Raw genomic sequence first — 26,158 nt, 5'->3', positions numbered from 1 at the left:
ATAGTTGTTTTAGCTCTCACGCAAACAAGTGGCTTTGTTTCCTCGAGTAACTGCAAATAAACGTTATTTTTGATGATTGCACATTACACTAAATCAAATCGATCGATCAGATTGCTGTATGAGGACTACAAACTAGATAATAAAAACGTAATTTCGTATATTTCTACCACTCTTTTATATTATTAGATTGTGATTTTAATTGAATCTACATTTGGCGAGAGGCTGTATGCAAAACCGTAAATAAATGTAATTAATGGCAACAAGAGAAAAACAATGTCGATTTTGAACGTTATGTGCACGTCATCACGCACGTACGTACGCAGAACACGGAAGTCAGTCGGGAGGCGGAGGAGGCGCAGGGTCTCTCCGTCCCAACGCGTTGTTTTGATTTTGTTTCCCGTCGAAATCGACCATGTCACGGAAAGACGAAGAATTTTACCGGTTCTTCAGCGTTACTGACATACGCACGCACGAGAAAGGATACACGGAGTACAAAGTGATCGGAAGGGTCAGTTACGCTCAGCATCCAAACGACTTTGTATTGACTCGTGGTTACGCCATAACTTTACACCAAGACAGTCTTAATTTGATTAGGTCCTTTTTTTTTTAGTTTCTTGTCATCTTTCAAAGTCAAAAGTTAAGTTTTGTAATGCCAAACGTCGCATATTAAGCGCAGTGAATGAGAACTTGAGATCGTTTCATGACAATCGCTTTGGAAATTCCTTCAGACACAATCAAAGGGGAATCATTGGTCCATATCTTAATAGGCGTGAAGGTGGCCTTGATCCTCCTTGGCAAATCCAAACTCATGACTAGCTTCCCCCACCCCGCATAAATGAGGCAAATGACATGTTCAATCTCAACATGGATTGGATCCTTTTACTTTCTAGTTTGTGCCCAAGCCTTGCCCCGAGGACGTGAAAGAGGTGGTCGTGTGGACGAGGTACTCCGAGCTGAAGAAGCTCCACGCCGAGCTGGCCAACACCCACAGGAACCTGTTCCGAAGAGAGGAGGAATTCCCGGCGTTTCCGACAGCGCAACGCTTTGGCAGAGGTGGGCGCCAGCGTCGACTGGCTTCTGGGAAACGATTTGACATCTCGGTTGTCTCGTCTTTGGTACGTTGTGACGTTTCCCTGTTAAACGGAAGTTTCTGTGGGCAGGAAGATTTGATGAGGCTGTGATTGAGGAGAGGAGGAAGGCTGCGGAAGACATGCTGGTCTTCTGTATGGGCATACCCGCACTCTACAAGAGCCCACACCTGATTGACTTCTTCAGGGTACTGATGTGGAGCATGAATACATAAACCCATTTCTGTTCCGCTCACAAGAGCACTCAGTCATACATTCATTATCCTCTGCAAAGAACAGTTAGTGCTGTACTGATGAGCTTACGGAAGTTGGCACGTCTCAAAGAACAGTAGAATACACTCATCTGGAACAATATCAATTTGCTGACGTACGTTTTGTCCTCCTCAGGACGGAGATGTCACGAGGCCGCAGGACCCCTCCCCCGACTCCGTCGCTCTACCTCCTCCTCTCATCCCCCTCCCCAAGCGGAGAGCCTCGGACTGTGAGCCGGCAGAGGAGGAGGCCGGCAGGGAGGCCCCCACTTTGCCCCAGGACCTGGGCACCAATCTACGGATTGACATGGGGAAGCCGGAAGTGGCGGCGGAGGCCTACAACGAGATGAGGAAAGGGGGAGAATGCGCCGAGATGGACGACAGAGGTAGGGTACATTTTTCTCGCCTTGACTTCTAAGCAAAAAGTAGCAGCTCACCTTTGCAACCTCTAGTCACGTCTGCAGCCAGAAGGTGCACATCGCAAACGTCTCAAGAGGAGATTGAGTCACTTCTTGACGTGGCGGCCGAAGTTTGCGCCTCACCACCAAATGAGGATGTCTGGCCCGTGCTTTCTGACAATGACCTGGAAGTGTTTGATCCTTGCTATAAACGAGGTGAACTCACAACCAGCCGAACATTGAAAGTAGAAGAATCCGGCATTGACCACCATGAGTTCTTCTCCTTCTGTTGCAGACAGATGCAAATCCCGCAACGACCATTCCGAGTTGTTTTCGTTGCCGATAGGCAATCCGGTAAACGAGGCGGCGACGTATTTGACCCGAGCGGATGCCGAGCTCAAGTGTGCCATTGCGAAGGAGGCGCAAGGAGCAGTGAGCGCCGCCATTTGTGGATACAGGGCGGCGGTGGAAATACTCATCACAGGAGTGAAGGGTGAGCGAAGTGCACGGAATGACGTTAACACCTAGACAGTGTTCGAAACTTTAGTTTTCCTCATTAATCCGTTTCTAAAAGTCTGCGTCAAGAAATAAAAATTACAGAAGACAATGCAAAATCAATATAAATGGCTAATTTATCGTAAAGGTCACGTTTATCTTTGATTGAACACGATATCAACATTTAAGCAAATCCAAGTCGTGGTCCCTATGACCATCTTGTAGTCTATTAGCGCCCTCTGTTGTTTGAAAGTCAGTACTGCAGCTAAAATGGATCGCACATAAGTTCAGTGAGGATCAGTCGAGCAAAAGGTTGACGCAAGAAAGCGCCGCATTCCGTTAAAAACAATTTGCACGACAAAAACAATAACAAAAGAGGAAGAGAATAGATCTGATTAGATTAAATAAATAGGTTCATAATTAAAAAGATCAAATTAATAGTATCATGACCGTGAATGGATTTGGATGTGGTTCTGTTCTGAAACTGAACTTCTCAAGTGAACAGAATGAAGCGGGCAGTCCCCCCCCAGCCTCGTTAGCCGCAAACCTGATTTGGGATTCTCCTCGCAACTGTGAATTCTTGTTTTCCAGACGATCCGGATCCAGCGCGAAAAGAGGCCGTCGTTCGTAGGATCGCTCAGTATCTGGAACATGCCGAGAAGCTGCTGGAAGGACACGACTCGCCCACACATGCGCCGGACCTGAAAGGAACACACCTTGTAAAAACAAATATAGAAGACGTATCTCCAAATTCTCAGGACTGACATTTGAAAAACCAAGAAAAAAAAAAACATGGTGGACACTGGCTGGTTTGGACCAAAACGTTGACGAGTACACTGTAAAGTTTGTTTTCGTGTTATATATGCGTGAATGTAATTTGCACTGATTTCTTTATAAATACTATTTGGAAATGATGTCACGGAGTGATTATTTCCAGATGTAATGAGATTTACAAAGGGAAGTTAGGAGGAGGGGGGGTGGGGGGCAAAAAAGGAAGCAGAGGAAGCATAACAGTGGCATTCAGCCTCCCCGGAGAAGAACGAGGGATGATGGACGAGTGGAAGGACAGACAGCGCTGGTAGGGGAACGGGAGATGAGAGAAAGAGGGATGCGATTAGAAGATAAGCACAGATCATCCATTTATTGTTGAAGGGATGGGAAAAAGTGACCCTCCCTCGTCCTCTGTATTCAGCCATTTTTTTTTCCCTGGCACTTTGAGCTTTGGACGGAGGGATGAAAGCGGGAGATAACGCCGCTCTATCCTGTTACACATCCCTCTAGCTCTCCACCTGTGTGGAAGCCAGAACGAGCACAGACAAAAGAGACGGAGGGATGGAGGGATGAAACAGAGGAGGAATAACATTAGCATGCTGAGTGTCAGCATGCTCTTTTTTTTTTCCCCTCTCCCCACCTCTCTCACCATCCCCCCCCCCTTTCCATCCCTGCTGCCTTTTTCTCCTCACTGGTCACTGCAATTATACCATCAAAACACTCCAGCCTGAGAGCATAATAGCTTATCACCGCGCATATGTGTGTGTGTTATCACAAGAGGGATGTGTGTGTCTTGCGTGTGCAATGATTTAGTGCCATACCATGGTGCATTTACCCGCGCATGTACGACAGGGGAGGGCAGCTGTTCGTATGCGAGCCAATTCACGGCGCGGGTGTAAAAATTGCTTCTCCAACCTTTGCCCACACGCACATGGTGAGAGGCCCACTTTCCAATGCGCTCGACATTAGTTGGGTTTTTAGTCGCACGCCGAGGAGTCATTCTGACCTGCATGGTTGAAAGTTGACACGTTTGGTTGTCCGCCGCCACACTCTTTTTGGCGTTGTTCGACTCCAGCCCTAGCTTTTGCTGCTTCCTCTTTCCCTCTTCAGCACACACACTCCCCCCCCCCCCCCTTGCACCCACACACACACTCCGCCATTATGAGCTTTATTCACTGTCATTTCACTGTTCATTTCCATTCACCTTGCCCTCAGCTATTTGGGTGTACTTTTGCGCGCCTCTCTCACACGCATTACAGTGGCGCTTTGAGATGCAAATGAATCCAATTTTTATTTGAAATTTTGAGAGAAAAAAAAATATTTAAATACTGTATGGGAATTCAAGTCTAGTGATGGGAAAGCAAAGCTTCATATCTGCTTCATGAACCAGTTGTTGTACTTTAAGACTCCTCTAGATGGCACTGTTGGTTTAAAGGGCCGTATGGGTTCAGTCCAATGTTGGACAGAGTACCGAGTGGCGGTAGGAGCAGCCCGATGTCTAGTGATGGGAAAGCAAAGCTTCATATCTGCTTCATGAACCAGTTGTTGTACTTTAAGACTCCTCTAGATGGCACTCTTGGTTTAAAGGGCCGTATGCGTTCAGCCCAATGTTGGACAGAGTACAGAGTGGCGGTAGGAGCAGCCCGATGTATGTTGACGGGAAACAAAAATTGCAGCAAAAAAAAAATAAATAATAATAATTCTGTCAAAATATGGTTGAAATTCTCTTTGCATAAAACACATTACAAAACAAAACTGGAACACATGAATGGCATTCCCATTCATTTCAATGGAGAAAGCTGATTTGAGCCTTTCTTCTGCCTGTTTTAATTTATGTCATTGGCCTCTCATGTGTAAGAAAATGCGACGGAAATGCATGCAACCGTTCAATCAACTCTCCGAGTGTTATTTAGCCACCGGAAAGTAATGCGACGTAATTTGACGGGCTCAGCTGCAGAAACAAGGGCTACGTTTGCATGTGTTATCCATCGTGTATGCATCACGACGGTTTCAAAGTCCTGGCAGCTAGCAACCACGGAAGCGCACATTGTGGCTTGCTTTTAGATGACATCTGAAAAATGATCTTTATCCTGTTTTCTTGCCATTTCCTGCTACCCTCCCATGTTTCCATCGAGCCCGCTGCACTCTCTCGTAAGCAAATCAATGGACATACACTTTATGCTCTCTATTGATCCTTTTTATGCACCCCCCCCGGCCCCCCTCCACCCCCTTAACAAATTATTGTTGGACTGTACTTCTCACTCTGGTACGCTGTATTTCTAAGCTCCCACTAATGTGCACATGAGACGGATAGTGTTTGAGTAGTTTACATAATATCAAACCTGAGAGAAATGACGCACAATTTTTCGGCTTCGGGCTTCACGCGCTTTTTAAAGGGGACTGTTTTAGGCCATCAACTGCATTCTCGCACACACACACACTCACACACACACACACAGTCGGGCGCACACGCTGCCCATGCACGGTCCTTTGTTATTTAGATCAGATGCAGCCATCATTGACCTTGTTATCTCCTGCCATCCTCCCTCTGCATGTTTCTTTTTACGATTCCTATTAATAATAATTGACGAGCTGCTTGTATGTCAGCCTCGTCCACATCTTCATCTAAGCCCTATAAACTCGCCCTCGTCGGAAGCCGCCGTCCATCTGTTTGTTCGCCAGCCTTCCCGGTTCCATGACAACTGAGGGCTTTCGGTGAGTTGCCTTCACCCAAGCAGAGGGGGACAATAAAAAAGGGGTGCTAATGTGAGGGGCAGCGATGACAACATTAATTAGTGGGAGCGAGATCATGGAGGAGTGAGGCGAATCGTTTGCAATTTCTGGGCGACTTCCTGTATTTCAAAGCAGACGAGTTCCGAATCTGGGATGCATACTTCTACTCGAGTACTGCCACTGCTTTTTTGTACATAGTTAGTGAGCCCAACTAGGGGCGGAGCAGAGTCATCAAGTGGACATCAAGAGCAGAAGCAGCAGCATTGAAGCATGATGACACACTGTGCCAGCCGAGTACAGATTGTTTTGCCGAGGGACGGGAAGAAGTGGATCACGAGAGGGGGCGGTTGAAAAATACAAAACAACACGGCCGAAGAGCTGTGGACTCACATGTCCGAGCCCTCCCACCCCCTTTTCCTCTCTGTCTCTCTCTCCCCCCCCTTTTTTTTTTTTTTTTTTTTTTTTTTTTAAACCACCACCATCAGCAGCATCATCACGGGTGCCAGCTGAGGACAGTCGAGCGAGGAAGAGCCGCACATCAGCAGACACCTGAGCGGAAAAGCCTCTGCTGTTTAACGGTGAGTGTTTTGTTTCCTTAAGAGTTTTTATTTTGTGCATTCCAAAAAAAAAAAATCGGCATTTTTGAAGTTATTATTATTTGACAATGCGACATCCTCTGCCCAATTAGCTGGCACGCGCACGTATTCCTTGGACAGATGTTGCCAAGTGTTTTTTTTGTTTTGTTTTTTTAATTGCGGTCGATTTATAATTCTAATTCTAATTGAACAAACAAACAAACGCATCTTGATTAGATTAGACCAACAATTTTTTTAAAAATTGAACTATGTGTACCTAACAGCGTATCATATTTTGTTTTTGTCAATTTTCCCCATCCACGCATCGTGAATAATATCCCCCGCTTAAATCGAATCTAGTGCGACACGGCTTTCGTGTCCATTTCTCGGTGTTAATATTTTGGCCAGCTTTGCGGCTGGCTTTAAAAAAGCTAATCTGGCCGGCGCGTATAAGCGCATTGGCCTGCCTGCCTGCCTGCCATCTGGGCTGCGTTATAGCAGGGAGGAGAGGGCATTTGAATAATTGATATTTAGCTATTTATAGGGGGATTATTCTCTTAGTCTTTCACCAAGGGGGACTACATGCTCACTATCAATCCATCCGTCCATCCGTCCAGTAGTCCATCTATCTCTGTGTGCGGTGAGTGTATCCATCTGAAGTGGATTAAGGGTGTTATCAGAGCTAAGTCGGACTATACTGATCACACACACACGTACGCTTGCACGCACACGCACACACGTGTGGAGTCCATCTCGCTCACAAGCAGAGAGCATTGTTAGCCCTCTCACAAGCCTCTCATGCTTCACTACAGTGTGAATCATCCTGTGTGTGCGTGTGATGGTAAACACTCTCTGATCAAACAGTGCTTAACAGGCTGCCTGACCTGATAAGAGGCAGAGGGGAGGGGGGGCGGGCCGGGCGGGATTGCTGGGGTACAGAGGAAGGAAGGGAAGGGAGGGGGGGGGGGGGCGCTGATGTGTGGAGCGAAATGTCACTATTAAACACGCACCTGACAGTTGCCGGCGTATTCTTCCGTTCCGTAAAAATACAATGAGGTACAGCTTTATTGATATCGCCGTTTTGACAAAAAAAAGTCTTTCAAAGCAAATAATTCTAATTTGCGCTCTTAAACTCTTCCCCAGCGATGGACTCCCCCCCAGGCCTGTTTGAAGACTCCAATCCGCAAGGCCGCCCGTTTGGCCCCCCGCTCCTCTCGGCAGACGTGTTTGGAGGTCGCCCTCCTCCGAGTAACTTCAGACCCCTCGGCTTTCCCCTCATCCAGCATCAGCTCAGCCAGTCCTACGGAACCTCTCGCGGCACGCCAAGCGCGCTCCCGGCCGAGGAGAGCAACGTGGAGAGAGGAGCGCGAGAAGGCCGGGAGGGCGACGAGGTTGAGAGGCGAGCGGGCGCCCGCTGGGGTCAGGATTTGGCGAGGGTGAAAAGGATGAAGCTGGAGGAGGGCGGCGGGAGGCGCGGTGGGGGAGGGAGGGAGCTGAGGAGGAGGAGGAGAGCGGAGCTGAAGGAGCAGCTGGACGAGGCCCGGGAAAGACTGCAGGCCCTGCAGAAGAAAGTGCTGAGGGCCTTTGGGGAGAGCAACATGGAGGAAGAGGAGCACAAAAGGAGTGGGAACGGAGATGTGGAGGATGATGACGAGCGGATGTTCGACGAAGAGGAGGACCTCGATGGAGGTCCTCTGGGAAACGAGACCCTCTCTCCGATGACCCCTTTTTACAGCTTCAAGTCAAGGGAGGAGAAGCAAAACGACAAAGCGAGGATGGAGCGGGGGAGAGGCGAAGGTGCCATGGAAGGAGTGGGCCTGTGGTTGGACTGGGACGGAGGGGTAAAAGACGAGGACGAGGAGGGCGGCCACAAGTTCGCCCAGGCGTTGAAGCTGGAGCTGGGCAGCGCCGTGGCCAGAGTCATTGACCGCGTCCTGCGCCTGTACACCGACGCGTCCTGTCCCGAAGGCGGCGAGGCGAGTGCAAGAGCGGAGGAGGAGGTCAGAGGTCAGGAGGATACACCGGGGGGGAACGACGAAGACGGAGAAAGAGCGCTTCGAATCATGAGCAGCCTGGCGCCTCATGGCGTCCAGACGGCCGATTTGGGATCCCCATTAGTGGCACACAAGTCACCTGACCTCCAGAAGACACACCCCCTCCTCAGCCCGCTTCTCCCTCGACCTCCTCTTCTTTTAGCCCCGGCTCCTCGAGCCAAGGAGCCCTCCTCCGGCCTACCGCCCTCCTCTTCCTCTTCCTTCCACGCCCCTCCCCTGGCCCTCCCGCTGCTCCACTACTCCATGCAGCAGCTCTTCTCCCGCTCACTCCACCACCCGCAGATGCCCCATCTCCCGCCGTCGCCGCGCAAGGATTTCCTCAGCTCTGACCCCTACCTAGAATTCCCCACGCACCCGTCCTTCCCCCCGCTGCCCCTGCTCGCTCCCCTGGGACCCTCCCTGGTGCGCCACGCCCATGGGGGCAGAGAGAGGGAGAGGGGGGTGAGGGGAGGGGGCATGATGGACGGAGGAGAGCTTTACCTGAGCACCGGGGGGATATCCTTTTGTGGAGGAAAAACTCGGCATGATTATCTTTTAAACTCGGGATCGGAAGGTACCGATACCGGGTATTGATATCAGGCCGATAACAGCTTTGTTTTAAGGTGTCCGGTACTGCTGATACCGATACTTGACTTCTGATATTGATTAAGTCAATATACAACAACTGGTAATAATGCATAAAAATATATCGACATGAAAACATAGCGTCGTGAAGACATCAGTGAAGGCCGACCGTTCGGATTCGGAACGGAATAGATTGACCTTGAATTGAAGAGCGTGTCTCCTTAACCTTCCACATGTATACACCCAGGAGGGCTTGTCTCCTTGCCACCTGAAAAAAGCCAAACTCATGTTCTTCTACGCTCGCTATCCCAGCTCCAATACACTCAAGACATACTTCCCTGATGTCAAGGTGCGTGCGTGTGTGCGCTAAAAGGGCATTCTGATCAATATTGCCTTTGTGGAATACGAGTTAAGCAGCAGAATTCACTCGCTTTAAACCAATTGGGGGAGGGGGGGGGCGGCCATTTTGCTGCTTGCTGTGGAAAGCAAGTATTAAAATGGCCGCCCCTTGACATGGATAAAAACAGGTGGATTTAATTCATATCCCATCAAATGAAACATTAACCAGAACACTGTTTCGACTAGTTTGACTTTAAATACCACGACTGAGTAGTCGTACTTGGTTACTTCCCGCCACTCACAATTCGTTTCGATGTTTTGTCTGTCCAGTTTAACCGCTGCGTGACCTCCCAGATGATTAAATGGTTCAGCAACTTCCGAGAGTTCTTCTACATTCAGATGGAGCGCTTTGCCAGGCAGGCTGTCCGCGAGGCTCTCACCCGGTCGGTTTGTGTGTTTTTTTTTTTAAACTTTTTGAAAAACTTTTCTAAAAGCTCTTCCTGTCATAAGTACGGAGGGAAATGGTGAAGCGTTGAAAACGTTATTTTTCGGGTCCGTGTGTGTTTGACCCAGGGACGGCGCACCTCGAAGAGAGAATCAGCTGCGAGTGGGCCGGGACACCGAACTTTACCGCATACTCAACATGCACTACAATAAGAGTAACATCTACCAGGTGAGGTTAACCTGCGCACGTTTCGATATACGTTGGGAGCACAAAACAATGACTTTACCTTTTTCCAGGTCCCGGAGAGGTTTATCGAAGTGTCTGAGGTGGCCCTAAGGGAGTTCCACTCGGCCATTTGGACAGGCAGAGACAGCGACCCCTGTTGGAAGAAAGGAATATACAAAATAATCTGTAAACTTGACAGTGGCGTGCCAGATGCCTTCAGACTGCCTGGTTGCCCAGTTGGCTAATAATCGGCAAGTTTTGTTTTGAAATACATTGGTGCCTTGAGATAAGAGTATCTGGGAGTCATGTCAAGATATGAGCCAAATACTTCTTTAAATTCCATGTAATTGTGTGACTATTGTATTTATTTCTTTTTCTTATGGAAGATGAGTTGAGATTCAGGTGCTTTGAGTTAGGACGACGGTCATGGGATAAATTGAACTTGTATCTCAAGGCACCACTGTACACAAGATGAACATGCATGCATGCACCAACGTATTCCTTCAGACATAAAAAGACGAGTTTCTACTCTACATTTGACGTTTAAAACCGTACAGGTTTCAGACACGATGTTTACACATACTTGAGTCTCTGTTTTAAATTTAAAGGAGCTCTATCATCCTATTTTATGCTTTCTACGGTTAATTATAAGCATATATGTGATTATATACTACCATGGTGATCTAATTTGTATTTGAACATAAAAAATATCAAACAAAATAGCATGATATGGCTCCTTTAAAGTCCTTTCTTGTGTCTTTGTATGTATTATAAAACATTTCAAAATTATTGGCGAAATATGAGGACATTCAGTACAGCGGATTTATAATCAAACTGTCTGTTCACTGCAACAATATATTTAAAATGACACATGAACTCTACAAAGGTTCAGCCTGCGGCTATTTTTGTTGTTGCTCTTCAATTTTTGTGTGAGACTTTATTTGTGATGTAGCTTCAAGTGAATGTGTGATGTATTTGCATTTTGAATTATAACCTGTTGCTTTCTATTCTAAATGTACAGTGAGCGTATTCTTGAAATCCGTGCCTCATTCTAATACACTCGTGAAACTGGATGTTTAAAATGAGCAGTGAATTAAAAAAAAAAAAAAATGTCAGGGGGGTTGCTGTGTCGGACAGTTTCTTGATGCTTTTGGACACAAGCATGCAAAACGTTATCAGCGATAAAGAAACGGTGCATGAGAAATAGCCAAACCAAAAAAGGAGTCGCAAATTCCCAGGTTGGCAAATGACAACGCCTGCTTATACGTTGACATAACCTCAATCCGATTCTCACCAATGTTTGTCCACTTTATCGTGACGTTTGAGAGAAGTACGTGACCCAAAGCTAATCTTTTCGCATGGCAGCCAGTGTTCGAGTATGTCGAGCACTCAGTGTGACCAATTGTTCACATTTCCACGCATTTGTACCGGGGGAGGGAAGTAAGGGAGATTAAGAGAGAAGTTTGTCTCACTACATGACCGACATCTGAGTGAAGTTCACCCAACTTAACCTGACGGAGGACATTTTTCCCATTCAACTCCACCAACCTGAACTTAAAAGGTCAGTTCACTCTTCTATGGGCATCTGATGAGATGACACATATTCAAACGGCTGTTTAAAATTCCGTTATACTCTCGCTCAAAGTCAGCCGGCATAGGGTCGGGGAATGTAGCTGGGAAGAATAGGCAGTGAAAACAAATAGATGGATGAAAATCAATTCAGCAATTCACAATGCACTTTGCAGACGGGCCATGTGTTTGAATTGCTGTGAGAGAAAACAAAAGTTGTTTGGAGGGACAATCCATACGTTTTATTTTCCATTGGGTTACGAGGAGCTAAATTGGGTGCTATGTTCTTTTTGCGGATAAAAAGTTAAAAATTGACAGTAAAAGTCATAGTACACGCGAGCTGTCTGCTGTAGTACAAAGACTGACCGATGTGAGGCAGCTTGGGCAAACGAAGCCGAAATTAATGAAGCTAGGCTAACTGTTAGCTTGTGTGGCGGGCAGTTGTAAACGAAAAAAAATAAAATAGTTACCGTTGTAAACGATTCACCTCTCCTTGGCTTGGATCGGGATATTTTAGTCATTGTGTACTTCTTAGTCACTGTGTAGGACTTTATCTTATTTCCTTTTTTTTTTTTTTTACAGTGGGATACTGAAATAAGTTTTTCAACAGTCTGGGCGCACAGTCAATGCGTCATTGCTGTCGCATAATTATGACGCGAAGATGAACGGCTACAATAATTAGTTGATAAATAAATTAATTGTTATAACAGTATTCTGTTTTGTGGTGAGTATGCTTTAACATTTGTGTCGATTTAAAAAAACAACAACTCCGTATATTAATTCAATGCCCACAGCTTTACATTTACTTCCGCTAAGCTTTTATTTTGAAGTGAGTTACCGGATGTTTTTCGATCTCAATCACGCTGTCCTGACCACCACAGAAGAGGAGAAACTGTCCGTTGGGTAATGATGGAGCTCACCGGGCTGTTGCTTCTGGAGCTGGTGCTGTACGCCAGCTGCTTCGTCTGCGGGATTGTCACCGCCGCGTCCCTCACCATCGTCCAGGTGACTTGACACACCGATCAACGCGCCGTTTACAACTTTAAACGCCATTTCGTCACCATCCCCTTCCGGGAAAAAGTTGCCTTGACAGAAAGTTCTGAGAACACCCCCGCCCACCCCAAACCAGTCAATGTATCGCTAATTTTCCTCACACCGCAGCATGTTAACTTGAAATAAACTGTTATTTATCAAGCTTGTTCGTCATAACAACAGTCATGGGTTCAGATGCAATCATGTGACCACAGGGTCCTCGTGCCCCATTTTGCCGGACCGTGCAACCGTCTCACCAGCAGAAAACATTCGGATGCTGCTGTTTCTCTTCATCTAATTTGATTACCGGCCACCATTAAGGGTCAAAATGTTCCAAACGGTTCTCACCGTAGTAATAAGAATACATTTATTTTACTTGCCGCGATTGAAAACAAGTGCTTTGTCAAACGTCATGATCACGTAGCATACACATTTATTTACAGCTACAACAACAAAACAAATACATCCAGGCAATATCATAATTAAAAAAAAAAATTAAAACACATTAGGATAAAAAAAATAAAAATAAAAAGCAATAACAGGACAAAGACATTTTAAAAAGCAGATGAAAAGGGGAGATGACATCATATAAAAGTCAAACAGGAATCCAATGGAGTGATGCAAAAAAGTGATACGATGTCATCTCACTAATTAGGACCGCACGAAACATCATAACGAATGACAATTCTAATGGAGGTTGTCAACAGTGCTTTTAGATGAAATGCCAGGTGTTTTAAAGGGATATTTACAATCTCTTCCAGGGTAATTTTGGAGGGCTGTGCATGCTGTATGGAGCTGTGAGCTACAATGCGACAGAAAGCGTCCTTGGGGTTCAGGACACCAGCTCAGCCTCCCTGTGCTACTTCGTGTCGGCCATATCGGTAATGGTGGCCGTGCTGTGCTTCTCGCTCTCCCTGTACTGGTTGTACGCCGTCTGCATCGACGGTGACGCTCGCAGGTAATCAAAAATAATACACACACACGCATACGCATACATATATATATATTTCTGTCTGAACGCAGGGAGGTCGTGTGGATGAACGTGACGGTGGGCATGAGCGGCATCTTTCTCTTCTTCCTCCTCATCTCGGGCTGCGTGCTCAAGATCGGCCGAGATACGCTTTGCAATTCTGTGACACGCAGCGTTCCCAACATGACCAGGTAGTCTGCTCGCTCACCTTTTGCTTGCTGAAGGATATTGAATGATATATTTACATCGGATGCATATGAAGCTGCGAGGAGGCCCAGACAAAGAAATGGGTCAGTCCGATCAAAGGAGACAACTTTTTCACCGGACTGCAAAAGGCTGAGGTCAGCATTATGTTCAATCCCTGTTACTAGAAAGTACATCATGGCTACCTGCTAATCACCGGTATACTTCCTCTCAAGACTGCTGTGTGGGTGAACTTCTTCCTCTGGCTCCTCATCGGCACGCTGATCTTCATTCAGAGGCGCCAGAGCTTGGGGCCAAAAGTGATCACAGGAGGTCTGGGCGGGCCGACCGGCGGGCTTTTCGGTGACCCGGGGGTGACGGCTGCCGAAACTGAGCCCTTTTTCAACAACCCTGCTAGGCCACAGTGATGTGGCGTTGAACACACACATGCACACACACTGTTTTGTACTGACTGTATGCACTTAATTTCATACATATCGGCTAAATAAGTGTTTTAAAATATATAATGTATTTAATGACTCTTGCAAGTAACGCTTTAAACGTAATGTAAATTGTCAATTATTTTTGACCTCCTGTTCTATTATTTCATGAAATAAATTCTCCACTTTAAACACTTTCTTTTATTTTGAATAGTTCTCTCCTTTAGGCCAGATATAAAGGTATTTGTCTCCCTCTGTTGGTCAAAATAAAGAATGCAGTATTGTTTGAAGCGTAGTACGGAGTGAATTGGATGAGCGGCCAAGGAAATAGTTGTTCCTTTCTTGCGCTTAAAAATGGACAAATCTTGTCAAATGAGGTGTTGACTTTTCTATGTTGAAAGCCGACATGTTTCGTTGAATCAGCATTCCAAGTGTCATGGCTGGCCAAGTGAAGCCACAGATCAATGGAAATAGACTTAATAAATTTACAGCTTGCCTTCTCGCGGCTCCCTTTCGCTCTCGCGTAAATGTCTAATCCCTTCAGATTAACAGACTATACTTGAGCTCGAAGGTTAAGCATACTCACTCGACGCTGACAGGAAGACGCCATGGGACGAAACGCGGGGAGATGAACGGGAAGGGCTTCTTCCATGGCCTAAAGAAGCAGTGTATTTGAGATACATTCGTTTTTTCAAGTACAACCACACCATTTCTGACGCGCAAAACCAAAGAAAAGAAGCACTCTGGAGCAGACCGAGGAACGTCTGGAAATTGAGTCTGAAAAGACAGGTACCAGGATTATTATAGATCTGACTCTGGAACCCATGGTAAGATATTCCACACTGTAAAAAAAATAAACACAATTTATATTTGGGGGGCGGGGCTAAAACAGGACTTCGAAGTGAAATTTAAAATCTATTTACATTAATGCCAACGGTGTTTGTTAGCACAACAAAACCGAGCAAGTAGTGTGCCCCAAAACCTTTTGGCTAAATTGTGACGTCACCCACCAGACTCAGCCCCGCCTTTTAAAGCCACACACATTCAACATCACATACACGGCAGTGTTGCATGCAATGGCGCCCCCAAGTGGACAGAAATAATGCCTGCCCTTCACGTGTATATTGGATTGATCAATTCTAAAAGCAGTTCAGTTCATAATTCCATAAATCCATAACGAGCCATCACACTGACCTTTGAACTGTCGTCCCGTTTCACCAGGAAATGTCTAAAGATCAGTTTGACTCCGTGACGGTGAGCGTGGAATCGCTGCTGCGCGACGCCAAGCGGATGCAGACGCAGTGCCGTGAGCGCAGCGAGCAACTGTCGCTGGCCGCCACGCAGCTTCGGGTGGAGTCGGCGGCGCTGCGTCAACAGTGCGAGGCCTCGCAGCTGGACATGGTGCACATTCGCCACCAGCTGGATGAGCTGATGGAGACCAAGTTAGCCTACCAGGCCCGCGAGAGGCAAGCTCGCAAACTTAGCAAACAGCTTTGAGGAGGAAAGAAATCAAACTGTGTAGCTGTATTTCAGTTTTGAATCGGTTTGTTGTAGAATTTGCATTCTTTGAGTGCCGGCTTATGTCGCAGGATGGCCCGCCTCAAAGACGTCAATATTTTTCCAACATCTGGTTCGTTATTGTAAAATTCGATTTTAACAGTAGTAGTGATTATATTTATTTTTGTATTAAACTGTCAAATTAATATTCTAATTTCGACCTAATAATTTCTTCATAATTCGCTACATGGGTGCAATGCAGTCCAATTGACCACAAGGTGGCGCTAATTAGGGTCCAGACAGCCATTCAGTGACAGAGGCAAACTTTCAATTTCACATGTTTTTATTAAAGTTGCATAAAAGTGTAACAAAATTGAACAAAAAACAAGACCTATTGGTGATATTGCTACATTTGTTTGTTGGTTTGATTCAATCGTCCCAAAAAAATCACAAGCTGCTTTCTTCAATGTTTAGCTCTTCGATTTAGCCTCAATGACAAATATTCAGTATATTCTAGTTTTTTCTTTTTGCAAATTTCTCCAAAAAAATCTAAAAAAAACCAGATCCAAACCAAGATTCCGAATAAAGAATCCACTCAAACACTCTTGACTCTGATTGACTTTGCCTCTACTTGTAGTACAATCTACATGATTCAGTCTAAAAAAAAAAAAAAAAGTTTCCCGCAAACAGCAAGTTTGGGCAAGACACAAGGAGGGCAAAAGCAATCACAACCAGGAACAGCATCTGACTGGATTTTTGTTTGTTTAAATCCAAGGCCTGGCATGAAAGACATTTCATGATCGCCTTAAAAACAGTATTCAAATGCTAAATGTCAAAAAACATGATCTACACAGGATCACTGCATCAAGGCCTAAGTATTAAACACTCATTTCTTAAAACTAAAAACATAAGAATATCATTTAAAAAAAACACACTTTACACTTAAAAAAAAAAAAAAAAGTCTTCCATTTATTTGGTTTGTGTAACATAAATAATATCTAAGGCAACATCTGTTTCTTAAAGAAAAACAAAACGTGACAAGCAGCAAGTGGATGGAAAATGGAGGAGGGCGAGGACTCGAGTGAAACGGCGCCGTTGTCCTGCTGCTGTCACAGGTGTTGGCGATTGGTCACAGGAATTACAGCGAAACGTTTGTGCTTCTCCGATTGGCCGCCGATCAGTCTCGGAATCGGACAGACGCGAGACAAATGGCTCATTCTCGGATAGAATCGGCAGCTGCGGCTCGAAACAGCTGTTTGTTCACGCGTTTGGCCCGGGGGGGGGGCATTCAAAGTATTCAGAATTTCCTGACACTCGACTTTGATGACATCATGAATCAGCACGCAGCGCCGGTGACAATTTCCCCCCTCCCTCAAAAAAAAATTAAAAAGACAATTTTCAACCACGATGAGCTGAGCACAAAACAATAATAGGCTGAAAATGGCCAAAAAAGGAGTAGCAAGAAAAGGGATAAAAAGTAAATTAGAATTGTGTAGTTATTATAAAAACAACAAGGCAGCTTAGTTGAGGGAACAAAAAAAAAATCAACAAAAACAGGAACCAGTCCTTAACTAAAAATCAACTTTCTCATACAGAACACAAAAAATGAAAAAATATGCCATGATGATTGTAACATTGAGCAACCAGAGTATACGCAGGCCCACTGTGAAAAAACACACCAGAATTTAAGAAAACCTACTTCAGCCACATCTACAGTACGACTTTCTATTTTTTTTTTTTTTTTTTACGACGCTGGTCTAAAAATACAGCATGTGTTATTGTTGGTGATCAGAATTTTTCAGCAAGTCTTTAAAAGCATCTCCGGGGCGTTAAAAAGAGAGGCCTTGGTGGTGTACAGTAAAGATCACCGCCCTAAACTCTGCAAGGACGTAGAAAAATGACCTCCAAACAAACAGAGCAGATAACAAAGTGGTTGTTTGACCCGACGGGTTAAAATATGACAAGTCTTCCCTTCAACTCCAGCACTTGACGACTTGAGTGACAAAACAAGCGAGAGGAAGACAACAAGTGGTTGATGAGCGGTGGATGATGGAACTAAAAGAGGGGTGCCATCATTTCTTCTGAGGCGTAGAAAGCTTCTGCATCCCTCGGATCTTGTCCAGGAGCTCCGAGATGAAGTCCTACACCAGAAACAACAAGCTTGAGCTAAACCCGATTGAAGAGAAAACGATTCGAATACGTTTGTGACTGTTCTTACCGCAGTGGGTTTAAAGCAGTCCACTAGTAAGTCCTGCCAGACAGGAATAAGATTTTTTTTTTTTTTTAATCCCCCGGTGCATTTTAAGAAGTGTGCAAAACATCCAGATAGTCATGTCCTACCTTGACCCTGGCGGCCCGTTCCACGTCACTCGGCATGTCCAGCAATTCATCCACATCGATCTCAAGTTCTGGGATGGCCTCCTCCTGGGAAGAAAGTGAGCAAACCACAAAGGCGTTTTTTTTTTGTTTTTTTTTAATGTTACTGCTCTTAAAAAAAAAGCACACCTTGTATTTTTTTTAAAACATGAACTTAAGTTGGAACAATTTAAAAATATAAATGATCGACATTTGTAGCATTAGTTAGCACAGCAAAGCAAGCAAGTTGTTTCCTCCAAAGCAATTTTATTTATATCTTATATCTAGTACAAGGGACACCAGTTTTATTTCTTGGGTGTGAAAAATATTTTAAAAAAATATTTAGTTGAGTTGCCCATCTTAATTTGATTAAAAGTTGCCTTGAAATTGCGCGTTTGCACTTTTTTTTTTTTTCTTCAGTGAAAGATCTAAGAGATGTTTCTAATTTTAGCCTATGCGCGGTGTCATTAATGCTGCTCCGACCACAACTGCCCGGTGAGCTTGACTGAAAATGCATCAGCTCGGTCATTTGTAGCACCTCCCCCTTTCTCCTCACAGTGAGGTACCAAATGTGTCCTCTAGAGGGAGACATCATTCCACAAGTAACAACAATAGCGGAACAAATGACGTCTTCAGGAGCTCCACAAAGGTAAAAAAAAAAAAAAGATCATCTCTGAATGCCGTTACTTCACTTTTGGTTAAGGCCGAACAATTTTGAAAAATAAATACGAGCTTTTCTTCATTTTATTTGAGCTGATTCCCAATCTGCCCTCGTTTTTCCTCTCATTAGTAACAATAACAGTGATAAGTGATCATTCATCTTCTGAACAGCTTAATCATAATATAATTACTAATTAATACAAATAATTAATCATATAATATGGTATATACTTAGAAGTATTCCTGAATTATGGGTTAAGTTTAGGCACAGGTGGATTTAAAATAATAATTTCAACCCAAGGTCAAATTTGATGAATTGTTCAGCCCTACATTTGATTTGGCTGCCATAAATTCACGATTCTGGCGTCTCTGCTTCCCCCTCGATCTGAGTTGCCCACACCAGCTGTCTGAGCACCTGCCAACTATACCCACAAACACACTCCACACAACTGTGTGTGTGTGTCACGGGACGCCAATCTTTACTAATGTATTTTATAAAGACACATTTTCCCCTCAAGCGCACCCGGTCAGGTTTTTATCGCTCTCGCACATAATCTTTGAATCTTTCCAACTTGAAATCGATTGGAGAGCCTGCGTTTGGAAAAGTCCAAAAACAGCCTTTGGAGGAGACACAAAGAAAAGGAAGATCCACAAGGGAGGATTTCCAAAAAAATCCTCTAGACTGTCTAGTCGATGATTGACTCACAGATAGCTGGCAGATATTTGCACACTTCAGCGTTTTTTGTCTTCCAAACAAAACGGTCCATTTTGTCTCCCAAGTGATAAGAAAAACATCTTGCTAAGAAGACTTGTTAAAAGAGACATGAACTGGATTGAGCAATCCAACAATCCATTTGGATTATGTTTCTGTGTCATTTAGTAATGCATAACAAGTTCAAAAGGTCAACCCACAACATTTATTTATTTTTTTTGGCAAATGAGAAAGCTGTTATGGAGATTAGTTTATATCCTGTTTGGCAACCTTGTCAATGTTTGCTCAACATGTCTGACAGCTTAGTGAAAATAACATCTTATTTATTCACGGAAAAAACTGAGAGGTATTAAAAAGCAAAGTTGCAGGAAGAAATTTAAATCTACTTTAAGTACTCTATTAATCACTTTATTTAATGTGCATATTCTCAATACTAAATACACAAAAATGGAAATTTTGCCTTCTATGAGTACCGCCTCCCCTCTATTAGTACGCGGAAAAAAATAACTGACTTCAACTTTTATGTGCAATTATTTTTAATTGAAAAATGACAGACTGTCCTTTTCCAATATTGAAGTACAGTGGCAAACAAACATTATAAACACACTTTTCAGAAATAGAACCTCTGCCCTGTTATTTTCGAAGTGGTAGTTGGTGTAACAACTTTTTTGCGTACCGCTGACCTATATTGTTGAATTTCAGAGCAGTTGTGTCATTGTAGAAAAGCCTGGACATAATTTCTCTTTACGTATATGAGAAGCAACTTCAGGATTGCACAGCTCAAAACGCCAGAGAGGCCAAAAACAGCAACATGTGCAAGTTCATCTTCAAGTCAGGCTTTTTCAGCAAACACTTTGGTGTTTGGAAGAAGCAGCTAATGTCAGGGTGGAACATGAGGACTAATACTAACCCTAACCCTAACCCTAACCCTAACCCCCCCCCCACTGCTAAAATGGCTGACATCATGGTACATCATTGACTAGAGAGTAAAAATAGAATTCAGGAAGCTGGCTTTGGGGTCAGGGTGATGCCCTGCTCTGCTTTGTCAATAACAAAGTTTGGGCTAGCTGAGAATGAAGGGGGACAAAGCGGGAGAAAGGGGGGGTGCTTGAGGACACGCCAGACAGGGAAGTAATGGCAGGAGGCCGACAGGAAGCAGGAAGGAGAAGAAAAAGTTGGCCGCGTGGCGCTTAAACAATGCCCCTTGTCTCACTTTTTCACCGAGCCGCCAGCGGCAAACACAGATGCGTCTTTATGCTAGCTAAGAGACATGTGACCTGATTGAACTAACACGCAACGTCAACATGTGACACGGGGACGTTTAGCCAAACAGGAGATTCTTTTCTTCCTTTCGAAAGTCAACTTCTCCTGTGACGCAAAGTTGCTTTAACGTTAGCATTGGGAAATGCTAACAAAGGAAAACACAGGTTTGTTTGCGTCTAAGATAGAAGCACTTCTACTTCCATTTGACTATTATCTCCCTGTTTCTTACAATAACAACTACTTTGCCTGAGTGGTTTTATTTTTTCCCCCTTTTGAGCGACATTCTAGCGTGAGAGGTTAAAACAGCCCGGTCGCTTTGGCGCGCTGCTAATGAATGAAGTCGCCTCGACAAACAATCCGCAATCCAAAATCAATACGTTGTGCTTTATATAAAAGCCGCGTGAATTAATCAGCTCGAATGCGCTTCCTCCAAGCACTTCTTTTTCATTTATTTATTGGGCGGGGAAAACCAGCCATAGATTTCAGCGTCTAAATTCTTTCAAGTCCATCCAAATTGTCCCTCTTGCAATCGGAAACGGTTTTCACACAAGCTATTTCGGTTGCACTCAGCTCACACGTCATCTAGTGCCTTTAAAAAAAAAAAAAGATAAAAAATAAATAAAACACAAAAGCCCGCATTCAATTCCGACGCAGCCCGCCAGATCCTCTGCAACAATCTCAGGACAGATAAAATGCAAACAGGCCTCCGGAGCCTCCTGAATGTCCAAACCACAAACGCCGCCTGCCAGGAAACATGTCGCCATATTCAAGAGCAGGCAACGTGTTGTTTTTTATACTAAACTTAGCTGACAATACTTTGCCCAAAGTCATAGCTCGCTCCACGTAATGCTTGACTAATTCAGGAATCATCGGCTTGCTTGGCCTGGCTCAGTGATTTACTGCTGCTGTTGTTTTTATTCTGTGATATTTACTTAGCGCGTGTGACTGAGCAATGTGTCACTCAGGGCGACTTGCATCAAGCGCAGAGTTAGCAAAAACAAACATGACTAATTTGTTCCTGGTAGATTGAGGTCCAAACCGTGTACACATTTCTCCACTCATTCTCACTACAACTGTAACACAGAGATTAAGAGCAGATTAAAATAGACACAAACTAGGATTAATGCAGATTACCATGATGTCACCTCAGAGGAGGCAGCGTAGAATTCACAAATTTTCAGTGACTGAACGGTTTTGTGGAAATCGTCTCGGCTTTGACCCCGGGCCAAGTTTGGCTGACAGGCGTGTGACACGAGACAAAACGACAAGCTCGTCAAGTTGAGCCAGTACTTGAAACACAACACTGGAAAGAGTGACGTCACCGGTGCGTGCGTTTTAACACGGCCAACACCAATATTTTGATTAAACAACCTAGCCGGGGGTCAAGAGAAGAAAATCTCGCAATGCCTTTTAGTCTTTATGAAGTGCCTATTCAATTCATCCACAACAAGCAGCAGTTTGAAAGATGGTACATAATACTTCAAAATGGAGGCTTCAAGATCCAGTTGGAGATTACTGTCAACACCACACATTAAAAAAAAAAATCACATACTGTGTGTATTTAAAACACCCACGTAATGTTTACTAGCATAACTGGCATGTGGCGACAGTTGACTCATTCACCGCCATTGACGGATCTAGACGTCCATTTTACGAAGGCTGGCAGCGAATGAGCAGAACACGAGCATATGCGTGTAATCTCAGAATAATCAAGATTTCCTCATTTCACTTGAGTCATACGAAAAATGTGGTGGCTTGTTTATACTCGTAGTAGGTAGCGCTTAACTTTGTCTCTCTTCCTGTGACAAAATGGCCAAACATTCTCCCAAATGACTCACATCCTATGTTCTTCGTCTCGATTCCTTCTTTCCTTCAGCCTGGCCACATTACTCGAGTAATCCGCACACTTAGTCACCTCCAAACACGCTGATTTACCCCATGTAAACTATTCGTGTAAATGTGTGTGTCTGTGGGGAAGGCAGGGGGGTTGCGACTGCTTGTAGAGACACACTGGGGGTCTTTCACTTCCCCCTATGCAACAACCACTTTTTGTTGTCACCCATTTTGTTTTTTGTTTTTGAGTCGATCACTGTTTGGTATTCAGATGTTTAAGTGTTGAAGATGTGTTGAAGGTTTAAGCCAACACTGCCATGTTGTGTAGTGTGTGTGTTTTTGTGTGAGGGCGGTTTTGGCCTTTCCTTGATATCGTTTCTGTATTTGAAAGTCGGCGTAATTACAATAATTAAGATCCAAATCATCCAGATCTGTGATCTAAATGGTGCTAATTACCTCCGCTAAGGAAGAGGACACAATACTTTATTATGGTGCTGGTTATGTAAGCTTGTGAAATGGCTGAACAATAAATTGCAACAATGTGATGCTGTCATTTTTTTTATGTTCAATTTATTTCAAATTAATTCATACTCCTGTCTAAAGAAACTGCCGCAAGTTGCGTTAGCTAATATTAACATGCTATCTTAGCATTGGATGCACAGTCCAAGACTTTTGCGTCAATATTGGAATGCCTCAAGTCTCCCCGAATAACCTAATTTACTAATTGATGGCCTCTTATTTCATTTCAATGTGAAAAATTAATTATATGACTAATTTTAGTTATGATCTTGCTAAATGTTTTTGCTATTCTCCTAGGGAAAAAAATATATAGTGAGACTAGAGGCGGGTGGCTTTTTTATTTTTATTTTAAAAGGGAGTGGTGACTAAACGGGTAGAAGATGAACACGCCTGGTTGCCATGGTGCCAGTCTCTTTTTCGGAGGCACTCATGGAGCAGGTGGCTGGATGAGCATTCGACATACAGGCAGGCGGGAATGCCAGCGCAATTGGCGTTCTTTCAACAAATTATATGAATGGGAACATCACCAATCCCTTTTGGAATCAACCCTTTTTTTTTTTTACATCAATCACAGAAGTGGCCTCTGTCAATCCCGAATAAAGACCCACGTGGCTAACAAAAGGAGAGGAAGACGAACGAGCCAGGGTTCCCCTCGTATCCGCTGCGAGCTGAAGCAGCCTTTCTGGTTACGTCGCTTCACGGCACGTGCTGAAAAGAAAACCGCAGGCTGCCTCTTTCACGCGACAAAAACAACTCGATGAGGACAAAGGAAGGGCTGGAATAACACATTTTCCCCCAAACCAATTTGTAAAATGCATCCAAACTAATCGAGAAGCTTCATCATATGACAATTTAATGACCCCAAACACTGCCAACACTTGAAGCGCCTTGTTGAAAAAGTGGAAGATCTGGTCAAGTCAAGTTTTTATTCTGCCAGTCCGAGTCTCGGTCATATTACCGTATTTTCCGGGCTATAAGGCGCACCGGACTATAAGGCGCACCTTCAACGAATGGCCCATTTTAAAACTTTGTCCTTATATAAGGCGCACCGGACTATAAGGCGCACCATTAATGCATCATGTCAGATTCTTAATCCAAATCAAATCATTCTCCATTTTATCTTTTTTATTTCAACTTCAGACGCAACAAGTTACTTTATAATCACAAAATAATGATCCATAGTCTTTTTGATTCATGATTCATTGTCTTCAGCGGGCCACTTATGATTGATTTCATGACACAATGCTTCGGGCCAGTTTAAATTTAGGAATTTGGTCCATATATAAGGCGCACCGGACTATAAGGCGCACTGTCGGCTTTTGAGAAAATTTTAGGTTTTTGGGTGCGCCTTATAGTCCGGAAAATACGGTAAATCCATTATGGCAGACAGTCAAAGCACATTGATCCCCCAAATCCTCTGCGGATCACTTAATCACCTTAGTGCTCAGAATCCCGCTCCCCAACAAAAACACATCGTCGATGATAATCAGGTGTCCGCCCTGCCCCTCACCGTGGTTCTTCAAGGAAAACTCCCAACCTGCTAAGCATTCTTCACGCTCGGAATAGCATGTGGGTCATTGCCAGCTCAGTTGACGTGAGCTTCCCAGCTTACCAGCCACCGCAGGTTACGACACCAACGTGGCTTCGATGAGCCATGGTTCAGCTTTTCCGGCACCCCTAACCCCTCACAGGATTGACCCCTGCATGTTTCGTGTCCTCCCCAAAAGCCTTGTGATTGGCTAAATGTATTAGTTTTAAGGTGTTGCTTGGTTGTGGGGCTAAAAGATGAAGGTTTAAGGGGAAAATGCTCGAATCAAAAGAGCGAGATGGACATTGCACAGGTGTGCTTTAAAGATCTTTCAACCAATGAGATTGCAGAGCAGCCTCCCCTTCCTTCTCGGGGCTTGCCTATAAAGGCGACGTGAGCTATGAATAGCCACACACGCCGATCGACATATGTGTTAATTATGCTTCATTCATTCTTTTTGGTTAATCGTTGCTCATGACCCTCACTCTAAAGAAGACAGTAATAAAAAATAAAAAATATTAAAAAAACGGCCGACAGTGTATTACTTAGCAGGAGTGACTGATCGATTGGTTCGATCGGCGGGTTTTTGATAATGCTGTGACCGTACCTCGCAATCGTAGAGGTCCGTTAACTGGTCGATGATCCACTCCTCCAGGTTGAGTCTTTTCCTCAATTCCTTGCGGTCATATTTGACGGTCACGCGTCCCTGCTTGCGAACCGGGGTCTCGGGCTCCTCCGTGTTGCCGGCCGGCGTTTGGAAGTACACCCGGGGCTGAGGGCTCGTCTCCGGGCTGGTGACAGCCGCCATGGTCGCTCTGTTTCGGCGGAAGAGAGAGATCCAATCCAACCCCCCGGGCCGGAGGTGCTAAAAGAGGGGGACAGCCACGAGGCGATCGACCCTCGATTCTTGTCTTTTAGCGCGAGATGTAAAAAAAAAAATGCTGCTCAAATAACGAGTTGCCTTTGTCGTCCGGGCTGAAGAAGAAAGACTCCCACGTAAAAAGAGTAACCGGCTTATTGGCCTACTTACAGCATGCAGACTCAGCTTACATAAAAAGAAAGGCAGTCAACTCTTCTTTATCCAGTACAAAGAGAAAGCCAACGTCCCTCTCTCTCTCTCTCTCTCTCTCTCTCTCTCTCTCTCTCTCTCTCTCTCTCTCTCTCTCTCTCTCTCTCTCTCTCTCTCTCTCTCTCTTTTCCTTTCCACGCGTCCCCTGGAGATGTTCGTGTTTTTGTTCTCTGGATGGACAAGAGAGCAACTGACGTAGACCAGAGAGAGGGGAAAAAAGATGGACTACTGTTAAATGTCGACTTGTTGTCTCCTCCTAAAAAAGTCAGTCCACGCCCACTTGTATGCATCGTGGACACCCCGTTTATCCACCACCCCCCCTTTTATTCCAAAGCGGCAAATCAACGTGACCCCCATCCCGCAAAAAAAAAAATGCTTACTTTGAATTTCTTAATCTCTGATAGTTTTCAATGTTTCTAGAGCACTCACATTTATCACGTGGGATTTTTATGCGAGGTCCATTTACCCATAATACACAGCGCACATGTGCCCCACGGGTTTAACTGCCACACAAACGCTTCCTTGTGATGCATAAACCGAGTTCTGTTTTCAACCCAAGTGTCAAGGCGAGTTGGTAGGTCTGCATAATC

General features: G+C 44.6%; 4 protein-coding genes and 3 long non-coding RNA genes across 7 annotated transcripts; 3 read left to right on the top strand and 4 right to left on the bottom strand.

Annotated features, from left to right (window-relative positions):
• Nucleotides 1-367: 367 nt before the first annotated feature.
• On the top strand, nucleotides 368-3,142 carry snx15 (sorting nexin 15). Its single transcript, XM_037260383.1, has 7 exons — nucleotides 368-508; nucleotides 891-1,053; nucleotides 1,161-1,276; nucleotides 1,476-1,725; nucleotides 1,792-1,953; nucleotides 2,033-2,230; nucleotides 2,824-3,142. Exons 1-7 carry the CDS (start codon nucleotides 413-415, stop codon nucleotides 2,994-2,996), a joined length of 1,158 nt encoding a protein of 385 aa, XP_037116278.1. The 5' UTR covers nucleotides 368-412; the 3' UTR covers nucleotides 2,997-3,142.
• Nucleotides 514-2,914, bottom strand: LOC119128273. Its single transcript, XR_005098957.1, has 4 exons — nucleotides 2,780-2,914; nucleotides 1,777-1,922; nucleotides 1,460-1,675; nucleotides 514-1,150 (listed from the first exon to the last, which is right to left on the bottom strand). It is a non-coding gene; the product is annotated as an uncharacterized LOC119128273 (long non-coding RNA).
• A 537-nt stretch (nucleotides 3,143-3,679) lies between the features above and the next one.
• Nucleotides 3,680-12,139, bottom strand: LOC119128275. Its single transcript, XR_005098959.1, has 3 exons — nucleotides 11,978-12,139; nucleotides 10,000-10,092; nucleotides 3,680-3,690 (listed from the first exon to the last, which is right to left on the bottom strand). It is a non-coding gene; the product is annotated as an uncharacterized LOC119128275 (long non-coding RNA).
• On the top strand, nucleotides 5,275-11,053 carry prox3 (prospero homeobox 3). The gene is made up of 6 exons (XM_037260305.1): nucleotides 5,275-6,314; nucleotides 7,455-8,860; nucleotides 9,171-9,278; nucleotides 9,599-9,711; nucleotides 9,842-9,941; nucleotides 10,010-11,053. Exons 2-6 carry the CDS (start codon nucleotides 7,457-7,459, stop codon nucleotides 10,181-10,183), a joined length of 1,899 nt encoding a protein of 632 aa, XP_037116200.1. The 5' UTR covers nucleotides 5,275-6,314; nucleotides 7,455-7,456; the 3' UTR covers nucleotides 10,184-11,053.
• Nucleotides 11,348-14,324, top strand: tmem179ba (transmembrane protein 179Ba). The gene is made up of 6 exons (XM_037260474.1): nucleotides 11,348-11,499; nucleotides 12,389-12,512; nucleotides 13,301-13,497; nucleotides 13,563-13,700; nucleotides 13,772-13,850; nucleotides 13,929-14,324. Exons 2-6 carry the CDS (start codon nucleotides 12,414-12,416, stop codon nucleotides 14,118-14,120), a joined length of 705 nt encoding a protein of 234 aa, XP_037116369.1. The 5' UTR covers nucleotides 11,348-11,499; nucleotides 12,389-12,413; the 3' UTR covers nucleotides 14,121-14,324.
• Nucleotides 12,884-15,143, bottom strand: LOC119128271. The gene is made up of 3 exons (XR_005098956.1): nucleotides 15,056-15,143; nucleotides 14,719-14,909; nucleotides 12,884-14,103 (listed from the first exon to the last, which is right to left on the bottom strand). It is a non-coding gene; the product is annotated as an uncharacterized LOC119128271 (long non-coding RNA).
• A 1,162-nt stretch (nucleotides 15,144-16,305) lies between these two features.
• Nucleotides 16,306-25,794, bottom strand: ppp1r14bb (protein phosphatase 1, regulatory (inhibitor) subunit 14Bb). Its single transcript, XM_037260507.1, has 4 exons — nucleotides 25,107-25,794; nucleotides 17,970-18,053; nucleotides 17,848-17,880; nucleotides 16,306-17,770 (listed from the first exon to the last, which is right to left on the bottom strand). Exons 1-4 carry the CDS (start codon nucleotides 25,305-25,307, stop codon nucleotides 17,702-17,704), a joined length of 387 nt encoding a protein of 128 aa, XP_037116402.1. The 5' UTR covers nucleotides 25,308-25,794; the 3' UTR covers nucleotides 16,306-17,701.
• Nucleotides 25,795-26,158: the final 364 nt, after the last annotated feature.

This window comes from Syngnathus acus, chromosome 10 (assembly GCF_901709675.1).
Source record: "Syngnathus acus chromosome 10, fSynAcu1.2, whole genome shotgun sequence".
NCBI lineage: Eukaryota > Metazoa > Chordata > Actinopteri > Syngnathiformes > Syngnathidae > Syngnathus > Syngnathus acus.
Note: the sequence above shows the minus strand (reverse complement) of the source record. Positions and strands in the feature narration are given on the sequence as shown.